Source organism: Anguilla rostrata, chromosome 17, assembly GCF_018555375.3.
Source record: "Anguilla rostrata isolate EN2019 chromosome 17, ASM1855537v3, whole genome shotgun sequence".
In the NCBI taxonomy this organism is placed as follows: domain Eukaryota; kingdom Metazoa; phylum Chordata; class Actinopteri; order Anguilliformes; family Anguillidae; genus Anguilla; species Anguilla rostrata.
Window position 1 is genome coordinate 11,616,714 of NC_057949.1, and position 21,985 is coordinate 11,638,698.

General features: G+C 46.0%; 1 protein-coding gene and 1 long non-coding RNA gene across 3 annotated transcripts in view; one reads left to right on the plus strand and one right to left on the minus strand.

The window, feature by feature from the left end:
* Positions 1–21,985, plus strand: part of LOC135243334 (uncharacterized) — a 109,072-nt gene that overhangs the window by 84,648 nt on the left and 2,439 nt on the right. For both annotated transcript variants that reach the window (XR_010326609.1, XR_010326610.1), the window contains 2 exons: positions 16,565–16,693; positions 16,828–16,999. This is a non-coding gene — a long non-coding RNA (uncharacterized LOC135243334). The remainder of the gene's footprint in view (positions 1–16,564; positions 16,694–16,827; positions 17,000–21,985) is intronic.
* Positions 1,543–21,985, minus strand: part of LOC135243333 (protein shisa-9B-like) — a 58,855-nt gene continuing 38,412 nt past the window's right edge. The window contains exons 3-4 of the mRNA XM_064315080.1: positions 11,322–12,287; positions 1,543–7,742 (exon numbers count right to left, since the gene is read on the minus strand). Of these exons, the coding sequence (XP_064171150.1) occupies positions 7,291–7,742; positions 11,322–12,287 (1,418 nt within the window). The 3' untranslated portion in view covers positions 1,543–7,290. The remainder of the gene's footprint in view (positions 7,743–11,321; positions 12,288–21,985) is intronic.

The window sequence follows — 21,985 nt, forward strand, 5'->3', positions numbered from 1 at the left end:
ACCTCTGTTCATCTATAGTAACACACACTTCATTACAGTTCCTTCATTGTGGTTCCATTGTACTGACACGCTATTGTTGAGGCTCATGGCCGCTGTAATATAAAATGTGGCCAATATTTGAAGCATGACCGCAATCTCCAAGATAACTACGGCGCAGTCCTCCCATTCACTACCACAAGCGATTACCATGGTAACCAGCCAACGGAAATGCGTGGCCATTTTTCTGTAAAACCCTCGCTTTTCCTCCAGATCTCTGAGAATGACCGAGCGTTCTCAGGGCTGGGTGGAGGAAGCCAAACCAGTTTAATCAAGATCATGATTACAATCAGGTGTGTCGTTGATCCATGGGAGAGCGAGGTCAGGCCTATATAAGCCAATCAGACAAGCTGCTTAGCAACTGGAGAGCAAAGTCAGCAACATATGATATTGCTGCAGTGAGACTCTGCAAGGCATTGCAGGCCTCCAGGACCCAAGTAGCATAGCCTCACAAGACACCTCCTGGACCAGGGTATAGCCTGTTTACACATATGCTAAGACGGGCACTTGTTACTGTATTTCAAAATCAATTAATGCATAATAGATGCTTTTGAAATAAGGAGAGAGGATTCTAATGAAATACTTGAATTGGGTCATGATTATACTTCACATATGAAGAGTCCTTATAAATCTTTAATCATTTTGTATGCAAGTGATTTTGCTTTCAAAGGGGACTCGGTTTGGGAAAATATGTATTCAACCTTCCACGTATTAACAAAACATCCATTTTGTATTTTTTCTATACCCTTATTAATCATTGCTAAGTAGCTTTCAGACCTGGATTGTTATTATTAAATGAAACAAGAACAAGGTGTGAAAAGCGTTATTGTAAACAAAAACATAAATGAGTTTGTATGAAAAAAACTGAAACCGTTGTTCCAAAACTAAACTAAAATAAAAATTATGATGAATTACCTTTTGCTTTCAATCCAGTCCTGAGTGTGTATGAGAGTGTATATTGACGTAAATAAAATATCTTCTTTCTCTTGATCCTTTCTCTGTCGATTGGTGTCGTTACTACAAGGCCCGTCCTACTCCGAACCGCTGGTGTTCTTAACACACTGGGAAGGACGTTAAAAACAGCCATTTTTGGCTAGCGTTAAATTGCAAACTGGAGGAGAAGTCCTGCTAAGGTGTACTTTGACTATAATATGCTGGTTTACAATTCCAAATGCATAGTTGTAAGTAGTGGGTTATGTGGTGTGCAAAGCAAAGGGAATATAAAGAATGACTAAAACTAAAATAAAAATGAAATATTTTGAGAAATTAAACCTGGAACACGCTGGAACTACAACTAAAATAAAACACATGCATGCGCGCACACACACACACACACACTGAAATCTAAAATTAAACTAAATTATAAAGTAGCATTCTAAAAATAGAAATTAAAATGAAATCAAAGACCTAAAATTATAATAACCTTATAATGACATCACACGTTCCAGTCACAAAAGAATCCTGTATTGCCTCAGACACCTTAAGGAACACTCACAGATGAAGACATGAGAAGAGATTGGTTTATTGTAAATAATTATTAAGAAGTGAACAAGACAACAGTGTTTAAATCCCCATTTCTTTTTTCTTTTGGAACTTGCAAATGACAAATAATGACAAGAACAGCACTTAATTTTAAAATAAACCCTTAAACAAACTGTCGACGTCACCTCCTTGGGCGATGTGCGATCGGCAGGGCATCTGTCTTCTGCCCCCATGCGTGAGAGCAGAATGGAATAGCCTGCGCGGAGTCCAGACATGATCCCAATGACAGCCCCAAAGCTTGGCTTCCAGCCAAGAGAGAAACGTGGACTTCTCTTACAGTTTTGTGGCAGTTGTATAGTCAATTTTCTAATAAATAAATACATAAATGGAAAAAAATTAAAAACATACCGTATCCTTTGCCAACTTTAAACACGCAAAGAAATCCATAAAGAACGCTTGAAAATGACCAGTCATAAAATTGCATTGTGAGGTCAGCTCTCGGGGTTCTGAAGCCGGTTTGAGCTGGAATGAAGCTGTTTAGCGGCAGCGCACAGAGACGTCTAGAAAGGGTCCGCTTTTCACGAAAAGGGACGCGGCGCTCGCAGCGGTAACTCCACGCTTGTGTGTCCAAGGTGTGGCCATTGCCCCCTGCTGGGCACTGAGCAAAACAGAAAAATAAAAATAAAAAAACAATACATACATCCTAGGATAGTCTGGTGCTCCTTCTCCATAGCATCTGGAAAGGGAAGTTACAGTTTGGGCGGTTGGTTTCCTGCAATCTGATTGGTTATAACCAGTGGTAGGCAGCACTGTACTATGGAACGATGGTTGAATTTGATGGAATTTTCTCCCCTTCTCTAATTGGAGCCCCACCTACGCGAGTTGGTGATTAGTCCGGAGTAACAGACTGTCGGTTTATTAGCAAACCGCGTTCCCAACATTAAGTTGATATCAGCCTGTCGACCTGGTCAAAACTGCAGTAACATAAGGCATGACAGTCTGACAACAAGACCCAACGTTCTGCAAACCTCATTCAGATGGTTTCTTTCCTTTGTTTCCCCAACTGGCCTCCATTATCCTCAGTGTGATACAGACCACGTCAAAAAGCGTTCAGCTGTCTCTGATGCACAGCAGCCTGGACCCACACAGGAAACGCCATTAGTACACAACCCCTATTTCTCTACATCTCTCTCTCTCTCTCTCTCTCTCCATGTCTATTTCTGTCCATCAGGCCTAAGAATGTGAGGGTGGATTAAGTCTGGAGGTGTGTTTTCAGTAAATTGGCTTTAGGATTGCATTGTGTTTGCCTTTGGCTTTAAGACCTTCTGAATTCACTTGGTAGGCACACACGTTGTTGATAGCATCCTGTTGCCGATTGCCAATCTTTGTACCTTTTTTTATTCCATTTTCTCCACTGCTTCAACTTTGATAACGCAGTGCAGCGGATGTCTCTCCCAACAAGGAACACGATTGGAAGAATTTGGCTCTGTCGAAACTTTTACAAAGCCAATATACAGCTCTGGAAAAAATTCCACATCATCAGAGAGTCCACATAAAATTTTTGGATTCACTGTTTATGGGTAACTTATGATATTCATGAACTGTTAACTACGTTTTATTTTAATTGCAAAAAATATTGTAATTCTGAACATAATATTGTCATTATTTGCAGAAAATGACAACTGGTCAAAATACTAGAAATCCACAGTGCTGTTGTACATTGAATCATGCAAAATAGGCAATACTATGCCCATAAATAAATAAATAAATAAATAAATATAACAATGTCTTTGCTTAGGCAGGGTTTAATCAATATTTGGTCGAGTAACCCCGATTCTTCGGGGTGGGGTCTTCATTTTTTTCAGAGCTGTATGCTTAAAAGTGGGAAAAGCACCAATCACCAATAAGTCGAATAAGCATTTTGCCGGAAAATCTTATTGTCATCAAAATCACACCCTATAGCTTACATGTTCTGTTTATCAGTCCATTTCATAAGCAATCGTAATGAGCAATAGCTACAACTTTCAGTACATGCCAGTCACTTGACTAAAATCGCTACTGTTGTGTTGGCTCAAATGAAACACTTTCCATTGTGTTCCGACCTCCATTTTTGTCTGCCATGTGGCACCAACAATTGAGTGGTGTGCCACAAGGACCAACATAGGCCAAGCAAACTGCCCCAGCGCTTCAGTGTCTTTCCCTCGGTCGTTCTGCCTGTATTTGCCAGGGGTGCTGGGACTCGCAAACGCTCGGGCAGGAGGGGGTGGGTAGGGCGCCCCCCTGCTGGAGATGATCTGTCTAACAGCCCAGTGGAGCTGGGCTGGGACAATTGACACGTCAAATCTTTAATCTGATTGGTTATCATGCCGTGTTCCTCCTCCTCCTGGTCTCTCTGCCAGCTTGCCTCGCATCGCCAGATATCCCAGCATGCCTTAAGGACGCGAAGAATCGGCTCTCATTGAAAATGGAGGCGTTTAAAGTTCGCTTCTCATTGGAGGATGTGTGGCTTTACCCAAACCCTTGCTATCGGCTCTTCAGCCACAGAACGTTCCATTTCTCCATTTTTTCCTCTCACCGTGATGCTAAATATACCACGGGACGTGGAGATGCAGGCAGACATAGACCTCCACCGTCATAATTCAACACACAAGCTCTAGACCCCTGTTACTCAAAGCACAGCCTTCAAGGACCAAGAACTGCTGGTTTTCCACCCTCCCTTTACCTGGGAGTCAGGTGTGAATACAGTCTTGCCAATCAGTAGCACTAATTGTTCAGTTAATTACCTGGTAGAAAAGAAACCCAGAGCCAGATTTGGATTTTTTGGTGCAGATTTGAGTTTCCATGCTCTAGACCACAGGGGCATAGAAAACTTGGATTGGTGAATGGTCTATTCCCCTCAGTCTTCATTTTTAAGTTCATATATAACTCAATATATATCTCAATAATTGTTTTGTTCACTGGAGTCTCTTTTGTAGAATTGCTAGAGATGGAAAAGATAAGCATTTTTAAAAACTGCGGCTAGTTTCCTTTTGGCCTTTCGGAATGGTTTGCAGGAACTTCAAAAGATCAACAGTAATGGTGTTATTGCCATTAACGACCGAGTCTCTGTGTTGCAGTGACTAAACTCTTCAAATAAGCATCTCAGTGAAGAAATGAACACAGACCTCACCTCCCACCCCCCCTCCAAGAAAGGGTTCCTTTGGAAAAACTGTAACTTGGCACACCCTTATAAAAAGTAATACAATGCAACGTATAAATGCCAAAGTCCAAGGAATACAGTCTACATATACATCAGGATATAATAAGTATATTACAGATATCAGTTATCACCACTTTCATGTATGCAATTGTATGCATATGTCCTAGAAGACACTGCACAATGACATGTTTTGGAAATATATCGTACAATATATGCAAAATAACTGCATGAAAATAGAAATAATTGATATATTTTGTAATATGTACTTTTTATTTGGCATAGTTTGAAATATGCATTTCTGATATGTATTCCTATATTGTTTTCTGTTTTGGATTCGATTTTTTTTCCTCTATATATTGACAGTTGACATATATTGCTTTTTCAAGAGAGAATGTACAGATTGCATACATAATACGTCAATAAATATTCTTATTATGGAATAATTTAGAAAACGCGACTAGTCTGATGGTGTAATGTTCTTGAAAAGCAACCCTGGGCTTCACATGATATCGGTCATGTAAGACCAGAGGAAAAATCTCTACCAGCATCACCACCATTCTAGATACTGAACAAATATTCAACTCCTGTATACAAAACAGTTCTGCGCTAGCAATCTTCCCTTCATAAATATTCATCACTCAGCAGCAAATTGGAAAATGTAATTGGCTTTATCACATAAGCAGTAACAGTTGTCAGCAAATAAGAGCGCTTCTAGCCTCAACAGTGACAGCGTCGTAGCTTAACATCCACCCAGTAAAACAGAACACCTGTTACTTACCCCGAGATGCACCAATCGTTAAGCACAGAAAAATCATGTGACTGTCTAGCGCAGTGATCCAGCCAATCACACTTTGCTGTGTGCTGTGTGAGCGGATGCTGCAGCCTGCCTGCCTTGGCTTGCAGGCTGAAGTCTGAGGGAAACCCGCTTGCTTTAAGACGGACGGAAAAAAAACGTTCAGGAGGAGCCTCTCCCATTGCCTTTCAGTGCCACAGCGTCCACTTTCTCATTCCCTCCCTCTCTCTCTCTCTCTATTCTGTTGTTCTTAAAAGTTGTATCCCATGGAAAGAATTAAACAAAGAAGAAAGTAAGAGTAAAAGAAAGACATAACCAGACAGACTCAGCTGAAGAAGCTCCGCCCAGTCCTGTCGGATCTGAGGGGGCACGCTCAGCGAAAGATGCTCCGTTAAAAGGTCCATTTTTTTTTTGTTGTTTTTTTGTTTGTTTGTTTTTTTTTTAACAATTCGGCGGCTGTGTCCCGTGCGTTTGTCTCTCAGACGCGACTTGGCAGTAAACTCTGAAGAGTAGGAAAGAAGGCACAGGCCCTGAAGTAGTCCCTCCAAAGTCTGCCCATCGACCCGCCGGACGGGGGGAAGGGGGTGCGAATGGAGTCGCGCGCTGATGATGCGTCTCTCGCTGTTTCTCCCCGGCTCGGGTGGATGACATCAGCACTGTTCTCTGTACCAGAGTCTCAGTTACGGAATGGCAGCGTCGGAGGAGTCAGGCCGGGGGGGGAGGGGGGAGCAGTCGGGGAGAAGGTAGAAACGCTGCGTTTCTGCTGACAGTGTAGGAAAAGTCCATGTTTTGCCCCATAGAGATTCACTGAAATTTTTTTGCATGACTGTCTCCCCCCCACCAGGATTCTTTCCCACAGTTGGGGCAGGAGTGTACAGAAACATTCTGTCTGTTTGGATGGTGGTCGTAATCTCATCATTTATTAACATTCCATTTCATGACTCGTCGTGAATCCAAGCTGCGATGATCGTCTTTAAGACTGACCTCTGCCACCCCCATTTCCACTGTCACGCACAGATGCCTCAGGGGAATGGTTTGGCACTCTAACCTCTCGATCAACCAAAAAAATCTTTCTCCGTATACTCCCCTTCTCTATCTGTTTCCCTCTGTCTTTCATTCTCATTCCCTCTCTCATGCTCACTCGCTCCCTCACTCTCCTGCTCTCTCCATTTATCTGTTGTTGTCTACCTATTTCTCTGTTTCCCTCCCTCTCTTCCTCGCTTTCTCTGCCCATCCAGTTATCTTGCTCCCTCCCTCCTCCTCTCCTTCCCACCCTCTCTCGCATTCTCCCTCCCACATTGTCTCTCTCCCTCTCTCAATCACTCTCCATCCCTCCTCTTCCTCTCTCTCCCTCTCTCTCACTCTCCTTCCCTCCTCTACTCTCTCTGTCTCTCTCTCCCCTCTCTCTCTCTCTCTCTTACCCCTCCCTCATTGTCTCTCTCCCTCCCTCAATCACTCTCCATCCCTCCTCTTCCTCTCTCTCCTTCTCTCTCACTCCCCTTCCCTCCTCTACTCTCTCTGTCTCTCTCTCCCCTCTCTCTCTCTCTCTCTCTCTTACCCCTCCCTCATTGTCTCTCTCCCTCTCAATCACTCTCCTTCCCTCCTCTCTCTCTCTCCCTCTCCCTCCGTTTCTCCCACTCCCTCATCCTCTCCTTCACACCCACTCTCGCATGCTCCCTCCCTCATTGTCTCTCTCCCATTCTCTCTCACTCTCCTTCCCTCCTCTCTCTCACTCCCCCCTCTCCCTGTCCCTCTCCCTCCCTCCCTGTCCCTCTCGGGGTCACACGGTCACTTCAGTCTTGCTGTTGGTGATGAAGTAGGGCTGCGGGGGGAGGAAGTGCTGGCTCTGGGCCGAGCGGAGCTGGTTGTGCTCCAGGCCGTAGTGTCTCTTAGCCCCGTAGTTGTGCCGGCGGCCCAGGGTCTCGGACCCGCCCCAGCCCTTCACCACGGTGGGGCTGGCGATGGTGTTGGAGGCGTAGGCCAGCGGGTGGGGCCCGTGGGTCCCGTGGGTCCCATGGGCCCCGTGGGTTCCGTGGGTCCCGTGCGCTCGGCTGCCGGACTTGGCCCTGTGGCCGTTCTGCTTGCCGCACGACATCTCCGAACTGTAGGGGGCGCCGCCGCCGCCACCGCCGCCGTGGTCCAAACGCACGGGGTGCAAAGGCAGGCTGCCTTTCACTGCGAAATCCACCATCTGCCGACGGCTGGAGAAGTAGCTCTCGCTGGCCTTTTCCGCTGTGGACACACACACACACACACACACACACACAGACAGACACAGAAAGTGCAAACAAAATTAGTAATTGCATCAATTTTGAAACTTAAAAATGCTCAAAGCATATATCACATGGCTTTGTTCTCATTCAGTTTTCCCAGTTTGGCTCTGGTGCAATTACAGAGTTGTGTGTGCGTGTGCGTGTGCGTGTGTGTGATCAGTCTTGCAAACAAAATCTCCTATGCACCATCTTTTCTTGCACGAAGTAGCATTTTTCAGTTTGAGCTCAATGTGAGCAATAAAACATTATCTTCGTTGATGTTTTTCTTGAAAAGCATAATAAAAATAAAATTCATTTCGGGAGAGGGAATAATTAGAAATCAAAGGGGTGAAAGTCTAGCGCTGTATGTGCATGCTTCTCATAATTTATTTCTACAGCCCTGGAATCCCATTAAGTCTAGCTGCAGAGCACTTTGTTTTTTTTTCCCTGACTTTGGTTATCAAATTAAAGCAAGTACTGCTCTTGTTTTTTTTCTGTTCAAGCCCCAGCATTTTTAATGCACTGCAGCAACCGCCGAGCTCTGGCCTTGTCCTCGCGCTCTCTCGCGTCTCAGGCGCGTCGCTGATCCCAGCCTGCGGGCGCGCTGCAGAAGCGAGAGCATCTCGGAGCACCTCAGGGCTAGCGACCTCAGAGCTAGCGACCTCAGCCTGCCCGGAAGCTTCGTCCGAAGCCGCTCTCGAGGGCTTTTTGGGGTTGGACCTGTGCCTCCGTTGCAGTCTCCAGGGGCCTCTGCGTAATATTCTTCCCCTCGCCTTCGCCTTCGCGGGTTACCCGCGGAACGGCGCCGCGGTGCATCGCTAACCGAGAGAACTCCGCGGCTTCCGTCTCCCGGGGACGCGCGTCCCCGCAGGTTGACAGCTGTCATCCGACTGCTCGCGTTTGATGGGCCTGACTTTGAAGGCGGATTTAATTGACTTAGGCAGAAGCGTGAAAGTCAGCGGTTTGATCCCGAGCAAGACGCTATCAAAATCTCACCGGCTAATTTATTCATTTCCCCCGTCGGGTCCCTGCGGTCTCCTGCTTTGTTTACGCGCTGATTCATGCTCACGTGTGAAATCCCTCTCGGGCGTCCTCCTCGTTTAGTGTTAGATAGCTTGTCATTTTGAACTCTTGAAGATAAATTTTAACGCGTTTAGCCCGACTATGAATCTTATTAGTCGCTCCTTGTATTTGTAGCTTGCGCGTGAGACTGAGGGTGACTGACGGATCTGTTGAAGAAAGAAAAGAGCGCGCGTTGTCAACAGCAACAGTTTCTCAAGCGGCACGCTGTAACCCTGCCGCACAGAGGCAGTACGACAAAGAGGAATTAAAACGATTTCGTATCGGAAGTAGCCGACCTGAGCAGACGTCGTATTCGGGGGGAGAGTCACCATTGTTGTCATCTTCAACAAATACCGGAACAAGAATACATATGGTCTTACTTCTCTCTTCTTTTTGTGTGAATGACATTAAAATAATTGGTTCCGTGCTCGCGACCCAGGCGGGCGGGGCGGGGGGGGCGGGGTCCAAACAGCCCGCGGCTGATGTTGGGGCTTCTCTCCGTCATTAGCTGGCTGTTTCTGCGCATCGACGTCCGGGAGGAAATCCAATACAGTGACCTTCCGGAATCGTTTAGGGACTGAAGATGGGCCAATTGATCGGCGGTTTGGGCCTTGTCGGTGCCCGGGCTTCGCGCCCATCCCTCTCTGGGAATTTGGAGGTGAGGCAATTAAAGCAGAAAAATTCTCCAGTAAATAACACTAACTCCCCGGGCGCACGGGGTCGCGTTGTTGTCCCGTTCTTCGCGCGTCAGAACTCCGTCAGAAGGGTAAGCGTTTAAGGCAGCCTACAAGGCTAAATCGTAGCTGTAATCTAATGTTATTTTGCAGACCCCCGACGAAAAAAAGAATTAATTAAAATGGCATTGTTTTGTTCGTCCCTGTTTGTTTTTTTGCAGTATTGTTCGCTTTCTAGGCGCTTTCGTTCGGCAGAACTTCCATCCAGCAGTTTAGTATCGGTGCTGAGCATCATGGGAAATAAGCTCTGTTCTCGGGTGTGCGGCAGCAGGGCTGCTCAAATCTGGAAGCTTCGTTTCTGTAAGCGTACCTTAGGCACTCAGGCCATGAGAATACAAATGCCTGTCAGGTTTTTTCCCTTTACAGTCACAAGCAAGTAAAAGGTGTGGATTGAGGAGGTTTTTCATGTCTTTTGTGGTGTCTGGTGCTGCCGCAGATGGAAAGAGACTCGGCGAAGTCTGCGGGATGTGAGCCGAGCGCGTTTTCGCGAGCTCTCTGGGTGGGCGTGCCCGGTGGTTTAGACGCGACTGTCGTTTGACAGGTCTCTGGCACGCATCGTCTGACAGGAGGCAGCTTCGCGCCGGTGGACGTTTGACGAGATGATCCAGCAGCGACCTGAATTGGCAGATGCCCCCAAGCCCCCCCCCCCAACCTCAGGCTTTCGCACTGTTTTGCCATCCATGGGGGGGGGGGCAGGGGAGGGTGCAGAGGGTCCAGCAGAGAGTGAAAAGGAAGTGAGAGGGAGTTGCTGTTAGCTCGCTGGCGCGCGTGTGTGATCGCCTCTTCATCCGCGCCAAACCGGTTTGCTCCGGTATTCCCTGGACCACCTGGGGTTGCCCGCCGTCAGCCACGGACGCCGTAGACTAACCAGGTGGCCCCGCTCCTTCAATCCCCTCTGCTTCCGAACCGCACGAGACGTCCTCGGGCCCGCCCCTTCGTGAATATTAATGAGATTCATGAAAGCGGAATGTTTCGGCTTCTGCGGGAGGGCGTTTAGAACACAGAGCCGGGTATCCGGTTGGTCTCTGGAGTCTGCGGCTCAGGGCAGGTTCAGCACCTGTGGCAGCGTGCTTTCCGCTTTCAGCAGGGGCACGATTCGCGGTCTCACCAAGAACATAATCGGCAATTATGCCTGGAGGGGTGTCGCTCGGGGGGGAATGCAGCCCTCCGTTGGGAACGGCAGTTAAAATGCATGCTCTCGCATTCACCCCCCCCCCCCAGCTGGAAAAGGAACATGCTGGAACTTGGCGTAATCAGCCCCCCCCCCTCCCACGCTTCAATTGTAATAAGACCCCTGCACTTCAGTGAATGGCACTTACTTTTATTTATTTTTCTGTTCCTGTTATTCTTTTGACAGCCAAACCCACATCTCACTGTGTGACCAGCTCTATTCACAAGCTCCTAATGAATAAAAGCTAAAATATATATATATTTTTTTTTTTTGGGGGGGGGGGGCGGGGGGGTATACTGGTAATTACAGTCAGTGGAATGATTTCCATGGCTCACGTGTTGGCCACGTGTTGTCTGTGATGCGTGATGGAGAGAAGAAACAGTTTTAACTACTTATAGCCTGTGTGGATTTCCTTAACTATGAATTTGGGGGTATTCTGTCTGGCTGTCTCTAAATGGGATTGCCATGCATGGCTAACATCTCTATCGAGCCCTTGACAGTGTTAAAAAAACATTTTACATTAAAAAACACATGAGACAGACAAGACAGACACACACACACACTCTCTGAGAGAGCAGGGCGAGGGTCTTACCAACAGCTTTGAGAGAGGCATATTTGCTGCTCACGTCCTTAGCCGACTGGTGGTCGTAGTTGTGGCTAAGCTGGCCCAGGGTGTGGTAGGCTTGGGTTATGGGCGTGGCAATGGGCGTGGCAATTGGTTGGGGTAGGGTGTGTGCCATCGGTTGGGGCAGAGTTCGGGCCGATGGCTGGGGGAGGGTGTGCACCAGCGATTGAGTCATTTTTTGGCCTGGAGTATGACCTAAGGTGTGGGACATGGAGTGGGATATATTTGGGCCCATGGTGTGTGATGTATTTTGGCCCATTGAGTGGGATATGTTTGAGCCCATGGTGTGTGATGTATTTTGGCCTATTGAATGAGATATGTTTGAGCCCATAGTGTGTGATGTACTTTGGCCCATTGAGTGAGTCAGGTTTGGGCCCATAGCATGTCCCATGGAGTGAGATATATTTGGGCCCATGGTGTGTGACATATTGTGTCCCATGGTGTGACCCATTGAGTGGGACATATTTTGACCCATATTGTGTCCCATGGTGTGGCCCATTGAGTGGGATATATTTTGACCCATATTTTGGCCCATATTTTGACCCATGGAGTGAGCCATGGAGTGACCCATATTTTGGCCAATATTTTGGCCCATGGAGTGAGCCATGCTTTGACCTATATTTTGGCCCATGACATGACCCATATTCTGGCCCATATTTTGGCCCATGGTGTGTCCCATGGGATGGGACATACTTTGACCCATGCTGTGGTGCATACCTTGGCCCATGGTGTGGGGCATATTTTGGGCCATAGTGTGGCCCATAGTGTTGGACATATTCTGACCCATGGGGTGAGCCATGGTTTGGCCCATGGTCTGGTTCATGGGTTGACCGATATTTTGGTTCATGTTTTGACCCATAGTTTGTCCCATTGTGGGCACCAGGGAAGGGGTGGGGCCCATGGATGCGCCTGTGCTGTTCATCTGGGGGCCCTCTGTGTGAGAGAGAAAGAGACGGGGGGGGGGGGGAGGAGGAGGGAGAGGGAGAGGGAGAGGGAGAGAAGAACACCATTAGTGAGGAACATTCAGTATTAGCAGTTCTGAAACCTATAAAGAAACACAACATTTGGAAAACTACGATTGTTGAGATTGGGCACCTCACAGGGGAGCTGTTGGCCATTTCCTGGTTGGCATCTGAGTGATCAGGGTCAAATGCTGTTATGCCCAAACACGGTTAACTCTCCTCTCCACGGTCATTATGACCGCTGCGCTTCATCTGTCCTCTCGAAAGACTCTGACCTTGTGGAGCAGCACACGTCCCACTATTATAACTGAATTGCATTTTAAAGAAGGGTCGCTCGTCTTTCTGGAGGAAAGGTTCTGGCTGGATGTGCAGAGGATTTAAACGCCAGCCTTGCTGGGGTCACTGACTCAGCGAAACCTTTCCCCATTTATGACCATTTCAAATTTCAGTTACAAGTGCAAGTTAAATGAAAATCACCAGCTTAGGGTACCATAAACTATGAACATTTTTTCCAAAGAGCAGTTTCAAGGTGTTCTTTAAGGGCAGTTTCAGGACCTTCACAAATAACACAAATTGCGTGAAAGGAATTAACTGCAACTCACAATGGCTACATGTGTTAATATTCTAAAATAAATTGTTCTGCCCCCTTGACCCCAAGCTGAAATGTAAGGTGAACAGTAATATTCTTTTTGATGCACAATTAATTCTGAAAATCAGATATGCAAACTAAACTTATGTTAAGATTTTCCAACTGTTGATTTTAATTATCAACAGTAGATATTTTCTCAATGGGATGGTTATCTTGATTATGATCATTCGTTATAAAAAAACTTAAGCATTATTAAACCTATGGCTGTCAATCCAGATATCATGTATTTATAAAATGTGTAATTTCATTCAAAGAGACATTCAACAAGAACGTTTTTGCTCTTGCAAGGTCTCATTAGACTAAATATGCAAATAGAAGGCAGTTGTGCTCTCTGATGCTTGAAAATAGGGAAGGTTTCCGCAGCAATAGAGGGGTGTTGCACTTGTTTAATGACATTTTCTCATTTTCTCTTTTTAAGGGGAAAAGCTGTGTGTTATTTACAAAGCACTTAGTGGAGAACAGCTCTGCCAGACCGTCGGTGCATTGTGCTGCACACATTCTCTTTCTTGTGAAAGAGCTCCTATCTGGCAACCCTGTCTGCTCCCCAGTGACATGTTCATAGACATTTAGTAATTCTGGAATATGAATAGAGTATTTTTTTTTAATGATGGACTGTATGCATGCTTTATTGAGCACTAATAAAGCAGTAATAATGCAGAATAAAGCATTACCATTTTGTCAGTGAGCTATTGTGGTCGGTGAAGCATGGAGTCATGTGACAGTCTCATAATTCTCTCCTTTGGACCTGAATGTAAATTATATCTAACCACCCCCCCCCCCCCCGCCCCCCAGTCTGAAAGGATATTAAATGAAACGGAAAATGAAGAGATGATTTAAGACAGTGCTAGTTAGGGTGCCGAAATGAGCCAAAGATAGGTCAAGAGGTGCTGTTATAGTAGGAATAAAACAGCCATCACAGTTGACAATGAAGAACTAGAAGAGGTGCCTGACTTCCTCTCCCTTGAAAGCCCTACAGCAAATGGAGACATTTCTAAGTGACGTGAACTACAAAATCAACTAAGCAAAATAGACCATTTGTGATTTTGAGAAACATCTGTCGAGCAAAGCACATCGACTTCAGGCTAAAAATGTACTCCTATATAGCTTACAGCTATTGAGCACTAGTGGATGTAAGTATAACCAAGTGAAGTACTCCAAAGAATCCTGGACATATTTTGGCCAAATGGCATCTTCACCAAAGACCTGCACTAAAGGACCAGGACAACATTATTGGGCCTTATTCAATTGGTCAAGAGGAGAATGCTCCTGGGTGGATGTCATCAACACCCAAAATAGATAGGAGTGGTCTTGTTTTTTTTTCACTGGGAAGCATGTCACTGTTCAGAATTTCATGCTCCTAATAAAAATAGTATTTCCTGGACTAACTATTACCACTCTGCGGATCATTTCTATCACTTAAATTCCCCTCTTTGATGCGGTCACATGTACCTCCTGTACCACTCATGTTATATGTACCTCCATCCAGCACTTGTTGTGCCTTGTACCATTGTCTTGATGTTGTAGCTTGTAATGCTTCCTGGTTTGACTTAGCATAGGTTAGGTCAGAGTAATGTTCTCTGTCATGAATGTTCTCATTCATGGCTATGAATAACTGTACAAAATGAGTATTGTACCTTATTGGACCTGTGTTTGTAGTTGTTCCAATGACCTTGATGGTATGCACTTATTGTATGTCACATTGGATAAAAGTGTCTACCAAATAAATGTAATGTACTGTACTGTGCTGACAGGGTAGCAGTTAAAGCAGGTGTTGAAATAACAGAGAACAGTGTAATCATGTTGTTGAACAGTAGAACAAGTCGTAGTCTGTTGGTCAGAAACTAGTAGCTGTGGTGCAAACAATTTGTTATGGTTGATTGCTAACCTATTAATACAGTGTAAGCTTCATTCATAGCTACACCACACACCTTTGTACCATTGCATATTGAACACACTGTGCAATAAACTGCATTCACTTTTACTTGGCATTCCTTTTTGACTGTTACCCCTCTGCACACCTAGCAATTTCATGGTCCTTACATACACATCAAAGGATATCTGCTGCCCATAATCAATTGCCTAGAAGTGCCCTAGCAACATACACAGTTGTATCTATGCAGGCTACACTCGCCAGAGGCACATCCGCGTCTGCCAAGATAGATAGCGATCCGTATACAGCCACACTATTTGCATTTGCAGATACTATTGGTCATTTGCAGTCTGCTTCTGTGTAAAACCGTTAGCACAGAGGAAAGGTTCAAACATTATTTTGGAGTCAGATAACGGAGATATCGTTAAATGAATCCCATTCCAGTAGGACCGGGTAAGACTACACGCATTCCTTTGCCTCTCAGACACTTCTGCTGTTTTGTGTATCCGAGGTTGTTTCTTACAGAGTCAGTCAGCAGGTTTCTGTTTACAGGGCGAAGGAGTAGCTTCTGAGCCATATTTGAAAAAAAAAAAACACTCGCGATCACATCAAGAGCTCGATACGCGTATTCAAGAACTGTGAGCAAAGGAATCGGGTGTGATTCGGATCACGTACGAAGCGGCGCTGGAACCTGCTGCAGGGGAGGAGGGTGGCGTGGCGGGGCCACCGGGTCAGAGCGAATTCACTGGGACGCGAAGCACAGACGCAAGACTAATCAAATCAAATGAAGGCCGCGGAAAATAGATTTAGATTTATTCATTTATTTTTGACCGGTTGAATCTGTTATTTTTTTTCTCGTGACGTCTGGCCGTGTGATCACCGATCTGGCCCGTCCCGTGGCTGCCGCGGCGTCCGCCTCCCGTTTCGGAGAGAGAGCCGGTGGGCGCGCCCCCTCCGCTGCCGGTCGCCGCCTCTCTCCGCGCCGCGGGTCGTCGGTTGACCCGAGGAGGTCGCCGACGAGCGGGGAGACGGGCACAGTCATCCCGACTGAAACCCACCCTCCCTGTAGGCTCTACGGCCAGTGGAGCGCACCCAGCCTGTGGGATGTAGGCACACGCCAGTAAATAATGTCCGAGCGAGATGAGCCTCCCAGCAGCTCTCTGATTGGATATTGAGATGTACAGTTAGCAGTCCTGTGTTTTGGTTGGTTGATGAGACCCAGCACTGCACTGGTGCACATTTGAATGGTTTTGTAGTCCCAACAGCAGTGCATTCGATTGGTTTTTGAGACCTAACCCTTGTATTTCATTGTTCCTTTTAAACAGCCCCTGCCCACCCCAACCACCCAGACCAACACACACACGCAGACATGCTCACACATACACTAATCTTGCACTGAACCCTTTCACAAAAAGCCTTGCCTTGTTGTTTTTACTAAAACACCGAGAGCAGGTGACCCCTCTCACTGCACTGAGCTGCCAGGTAAAATATGGCAAAGGGAAGGGGGAAGGAGGGTGGCAGGGGGCAGGAGCGGAACACTGCAAACCTAAAAGTGCCCTTCCCCGCTTGCTGGGTCCTTATTAACCAGGAGCATGTGTGCTGTGTAACTGACGTGAAGCACCTGTTAAGAAAATGAATGGGAATACTAATGGTCCTCTCTCCTGAGATTAAAGTAACACTGATAATTGAATGAGAGCCGAGAATGAGATTGTGTAATTATCATTTTCAGTCCTTGTACCCTGGAGATCAGGCTCTGGAGCTGGGGAGATTTGTCGTCGCCAGGGCAACAGCTGGAGCACGTCTCTCTGTGAAACAGACCCGCCAGACACTCTGGCCAATGGCTGACATCTGAACGATGGTGTGTGTTGAGTGGGGTGGGGTGGAGGGTGGGGGGGAGGGGGGGGGCTCACTAAAACTGATTCACAGTTGCTTTAAAGGGCACTTAGGGCTGTTCTGAAAAACTGTAGCAGCTTGAGCTATATATGTCCCCAGGCATGGAGCTGCCAAGCAAGCACGTATCCTGGATTTCATCCTGCTATAGCCCAAGACGCTGAGCTTTTGAGGGTGTGGAGCACAAACCTCAACTGAACAAGCCTATATGGACACTCAGAAACCAAAAACACTAGTCTCACTGAATATTCTCCTGCTTATTGTACATTCTTGGGTAAGTTTCCTCCTGCAAAGAATTCAGGCACGATTTCTTGCTCTTACCTTACCTGCTCTGATGCTCTTACGTTACCCAAATTTATGCTCTTACCTTACCTGCTCTGATGCGCTTACCGTACCTGCTCTGATGCTCTTACCTTATCAGCTCTGATGCACTTACATTACCTGCTCTAATGCTCTTACCTTACCTGGTCTGATGTGCTTACCATACCTGCTCTGATGCTCTTACCTTACCAGCTCTGATGCTCTTACCTTATCAGCTCTGATGCACTTACATTACCTGCTCTAATGCTCTTACCTTATCTGGTCTGATGCGCTTACCATACCTGCTCTGATGCTCTTACCTTACCAGCTCTGATGCGCTTACTTTACCTACTCTGATGAGCTTACATTACCTGCTCTAATGCTCTTACCTTACCTGCTCTGATGCGCTTACCGTACCTGCTCTGATGCTCTTACCTTACCAGCTCTGATGCGCTTACTTTACCTACTCTGATGAGCTTACATTACCTGCTCTAATGCTCTTACCTTACCTGCTCTGTTGCACTTACCTTACCTGCACTGATGCGCTTACTTTACCTACTCTGAAGCGCTTACCTTACCTGCTCTGATGCTCTTACCTTACCTGCTCTTATGATCTTACCTTACCTGCTCTGATACTCTTACCTTTTATACTTTTTGATACTCTTTTTTTTCATTTTTCAAAATTATTATTAATATTAATTAGCATAGCAGTGGATCAAAGAGTGTATGACCTGTAAAGCCGAAGGACAAAATACAGGAGCAGGGCTCCCATGCATCCCGAAAAACCTGGAGTTTTCCCATCATGGGGAAAAAAAAATGGACAATGAGAGAACTGGCTAAATAAATTAGTTGGGCTGGATAATATTTTGAGTGTATTACAGGCCAAAACGCTGGTCTACACAGAGAAAATGCAGAGGTGAGTGTGTGGCGTGTGTGTGTGTAACCTGTGGCTTTAATTCTGACGGATGAGGTGGGCAGACGGACTGAGGCATTAGAATCCCGGGCAGAATGGGCTCTGGCAGTGACAACGGTGAGCGCCAGGTTGACACAAATTGACTTAATTTGAAGGCCGGCCTCGGACGGGCGACGGCACGTCGTCGGGGAGGGAGGCATCAGCCGTCCTCCGGAAATGTCACCCCTGCTTTTGTTCCCTCTCCTTCTCCTCTGGCAGCTCCATTCAGCTTTTTTACTTCGGGTTTTTTTTTGGCGGATGATGGCGGTGTAATAAACATGCCAGCCCTGGTTACTGCCGCTCCCCGAGTTTGAATCCGCCCGACCTGTCTCCCTGACAGCTGCTTTGCACCGGCCCTGAAAAGCCATCTTCTGCTCGGAGGCTTTGCGAGAACGTGACAGCGAGCGGGAAGGCGATGGAGCCTGACTGCCACTGGGGGCCTGAGGAGCCGGGGGTGGGGGGGGGGTGTGGGGGGGGGCGCTCTTCTGCATTAAATGATTCCATTCTCCCTCGAGACTTCCTGCCCTGTGATCTCACAAGCTTTTCTGGAACCCCTTGGGTGTCTTTGTCAGAGCGTTGGGGAAAGCATGATCCATGGCGAAACATCAGCTGAGAGCTCCAAATTTATTTTCCACTGAATAGCCATTGTAGGTTTTCACTGATATATATCTGATAGCTTAAAAGCAGCCTGTAAAATATAAGAATATTGCTAGAACAGGGTAGAAACCTCTGCCTTACTCCTGTCCTCTCCAGGTCGTATGTGCTGTCGGTGTTTACCAGCATTGCATCATTTTCAGAGAAGTGTGACAGAGCCTTAATGAAGGTATTGAGGTTAACTGGCTCCATCGCCCCCCCTCTGTGTGCTATTCCACCACAGCAGAGAAAACAAAACCTTCTTTGTCTGCATTAACACTGTTTGCAGTGCCTGAGTGTCTCTGTTGTGCGAAGCCAGATACCTCACACATTTTTTTAGTTTTAATGCTCTCTGTCTACACCTTAACACGCACTATATCTGCACCGTAACTGTCTCTCTCTGCATCGTAACTCCCTATCTCTCTCTGCACCTTAACTCTATCTCTCTCTGCACCTTAACTCTATCTCTCTCTGCACCTTAACTCCCTATCTCTCTCCACACCTTAACTCTATCTCTCTCTGCACCTTAACTCTATCTCTCTCCACACCTTAACTCTATCTCTCTCTGCACCTTAACTCTATCTCTCTCTGCACCTTAACTCTCTCTCTCTCTCTGCACCTTAACTCTATCTCTCTCTGCACCTTAACTCTCTATCTCTCTCTGCACCTTAACTCTATCTCTCTCTGCACCTTAACTCTCTATCTCTCTCTGCACCTTAACTCTATCTCTCTCTGCACCTTAACTCTATCTCTCTCTGCACCTTAACTCCCTATCTCTCTCCACACCTTAACTCTATCTCTCTCTGCACCTTAACTCTATCTCTCTCCACACCTTAACTCTATCTCTCTCTGCACCTTAACTCTATCTCTCTCTGCACCTTAACTCTCTCTCTCTCTCTGCACCTTAACTCTATCTCTCTCTGCACCTTAACTCTCTATCTCTCTCTGCACCTTAACTCTCTCTCTCTCTGCACATTAACTCTCTCTCTCTCTGCACCTTAACACTATCTCTCTCTGCACCTTAACTCTATCTCTCTCTGCACCTTAACTCTATCTCTCTCTGCACCTTAACTCTCTATCTCTCTGCACCTTAACTCTATCTCTCTCTGTAACTTAACTCTCTATCTCTCTGCACCTTAACACTATCTCTCTCTGCACCTTAACTCTCTATCTCTCTGCACATTAACTCTCTCTCTCTCTGCACCTTAACTCTCTATCTCTCTCTGCACATTAACTCTATCTCTCTCTGCACCTTAACTCTCTATCTCTCTGCACCTTAACTCTATCTCTCTCTGTAACTTAACTCTCTATCTCTCTGCACCTTAACTCTCTCTCTCTGCACCTTAACTCTCTATCTCTCTGCACATTAACTCTCTCTCTCTCTCTGCACCTTAACTCTCTATCTCTCTCTGCACCTTAACACTATCTCTCTCTGCACCTTAACTCTCTCTCTCTCTGCACATTAACTCTCTCTCTCTGCACCTTAACGCACTATCTTTCTCTACACCTTGACACTCTATCCCTCTCTGCACCGTAACTCTCTATCTCTCTTTGCATCTTAACACACTATCTCTCTCTCCACCTTAACTCTTTCTCTCTCTGCACCTTAACACACTCTCTCTCTGCACACTATCTCTCTCTCCACCTTAACACTATCTCTCTCTGCACCTTAACACACTCTCTCTCTGCACACTATCTCTCTCTCCACCTTAACACTATCTCTCTCTGCACCTTAACTCTCTCTCTCTCTGCACCTTAACTCTCTATCTCTCTCTGCACCTTAACTCTCTCTCTCTCTGCACCTTAACTCTCTCTCTCTCTCTGCACCTTAACTCTCTCTCTCTCTGCACCTTAACACTATCTCTCTCTGCACCTTAACACATTCTACCTCTCTCTGCACCTTAACGCACTCTGTCTCTCTGCACCTCAGTACACTCTTTCTCTTTGCACCTTAACAAAATCTGTATCTCTTTGCACCTTCATGCACTCTCTCTCTGCACCTTAACATACTCTCTCTCTACACCTTAACACATTCTATCTCTCTCTGCACCTTGTCACTCTCTCTCTGCACCATAATGTACTCTAGCTCTCTCTGCACCTTAGCATACTCTCTCTGAACCATAACACACTCTATGTCTGTCTGCACCTTAACACACTATCTATCTCTTCACCTTAACTGTCTATCTCTCTGCACCTTAACAAAATCTATCTCTCTCTGCACCTTAACACACACTATGTCTGTCTGAGGCTTAATGCACTCTATCTATCCCTGCAGCTGAAGCACTCAGTCTTTCTGCTCCTTAAATGATCAAATCAGTCATTTTTATTTTTCAGTATTGTAGACATATCCTATGAAAAGACCAAAACATGTTTCTGTCCAACTCTCGTACTTTTTCCTACCCCATTTTGCGTTCTACCAAGAAAGCCATTCTTTTCAGTTGTGTGCAGAAGTCATTAAATGCAGCTCAGAAAGAAATATTTTTATTTTCAGAAAATGCAACCTATTATCACGGACAACATGGCCAGTGTATTTTTTCACCAAATTTACTTAAAAACGTAGCAAATTGTTCATTTCGATCTGGACTATTTTCAGTGTTTTTGTGAAAATTCTATCCCTAACCCTGACACTACGTTTCACACACAAAAAAGCTATCATTACACAGTACAAAGACCAGGTGTGTTATGCTCACCACAGTTTGCCTCCTTGACTTGTTTTTTGGACAACAATGAAAGTGCTCCACTGTTGTCCTAACAAGTACTAAAACAAGTCAAGGAGACAAACTGTTACTTTGGTCAGCATGACACACCATTACCTGGCCTTTTCGGTGTTGGCTAGATGGGAGATAATTGTCGGATAAATTCATTGAGAGTTGGGCAGAAACATTATCGATTTTGGTCTTTTCAGAGAATATGTTGGCGATACTGAGGAAATGAAAATGACCGGTGCTATCGTTTAACACACTCTATCTAGCTGTGCACACAGTCTAGCTTAACACACTATCTCTCTCAACACCTTAACATACTCTCTCTCTGCATCTTAACACACTCCGTTTCTCTGCCTTCTCTCTCGCTCTGCGCCTCAGCACTCTGTCTGCATGCCTTAACGCACACTCTCTCACTGCCTTAACGCTCTCTGTGTTTTTCCCTGCATTGCCGTCCTCACTCTGCTCTGCGCGGGTCTGCCGTGGCCTGTTCGCCATCGAGCATTCTGACGGCTCCACTGTGGAGAAGGGTTATTGCAGATTTGTGATGAGGAGGAGGGATCTTGTTCTGGTATAATTACTACAATGAAATTTCACATCATGCCTTCCATATTGCATGTAGGAACAGGGAGGTCAAAATGTCTGGAACATGAAAATATTTTGAAGCTCCTTA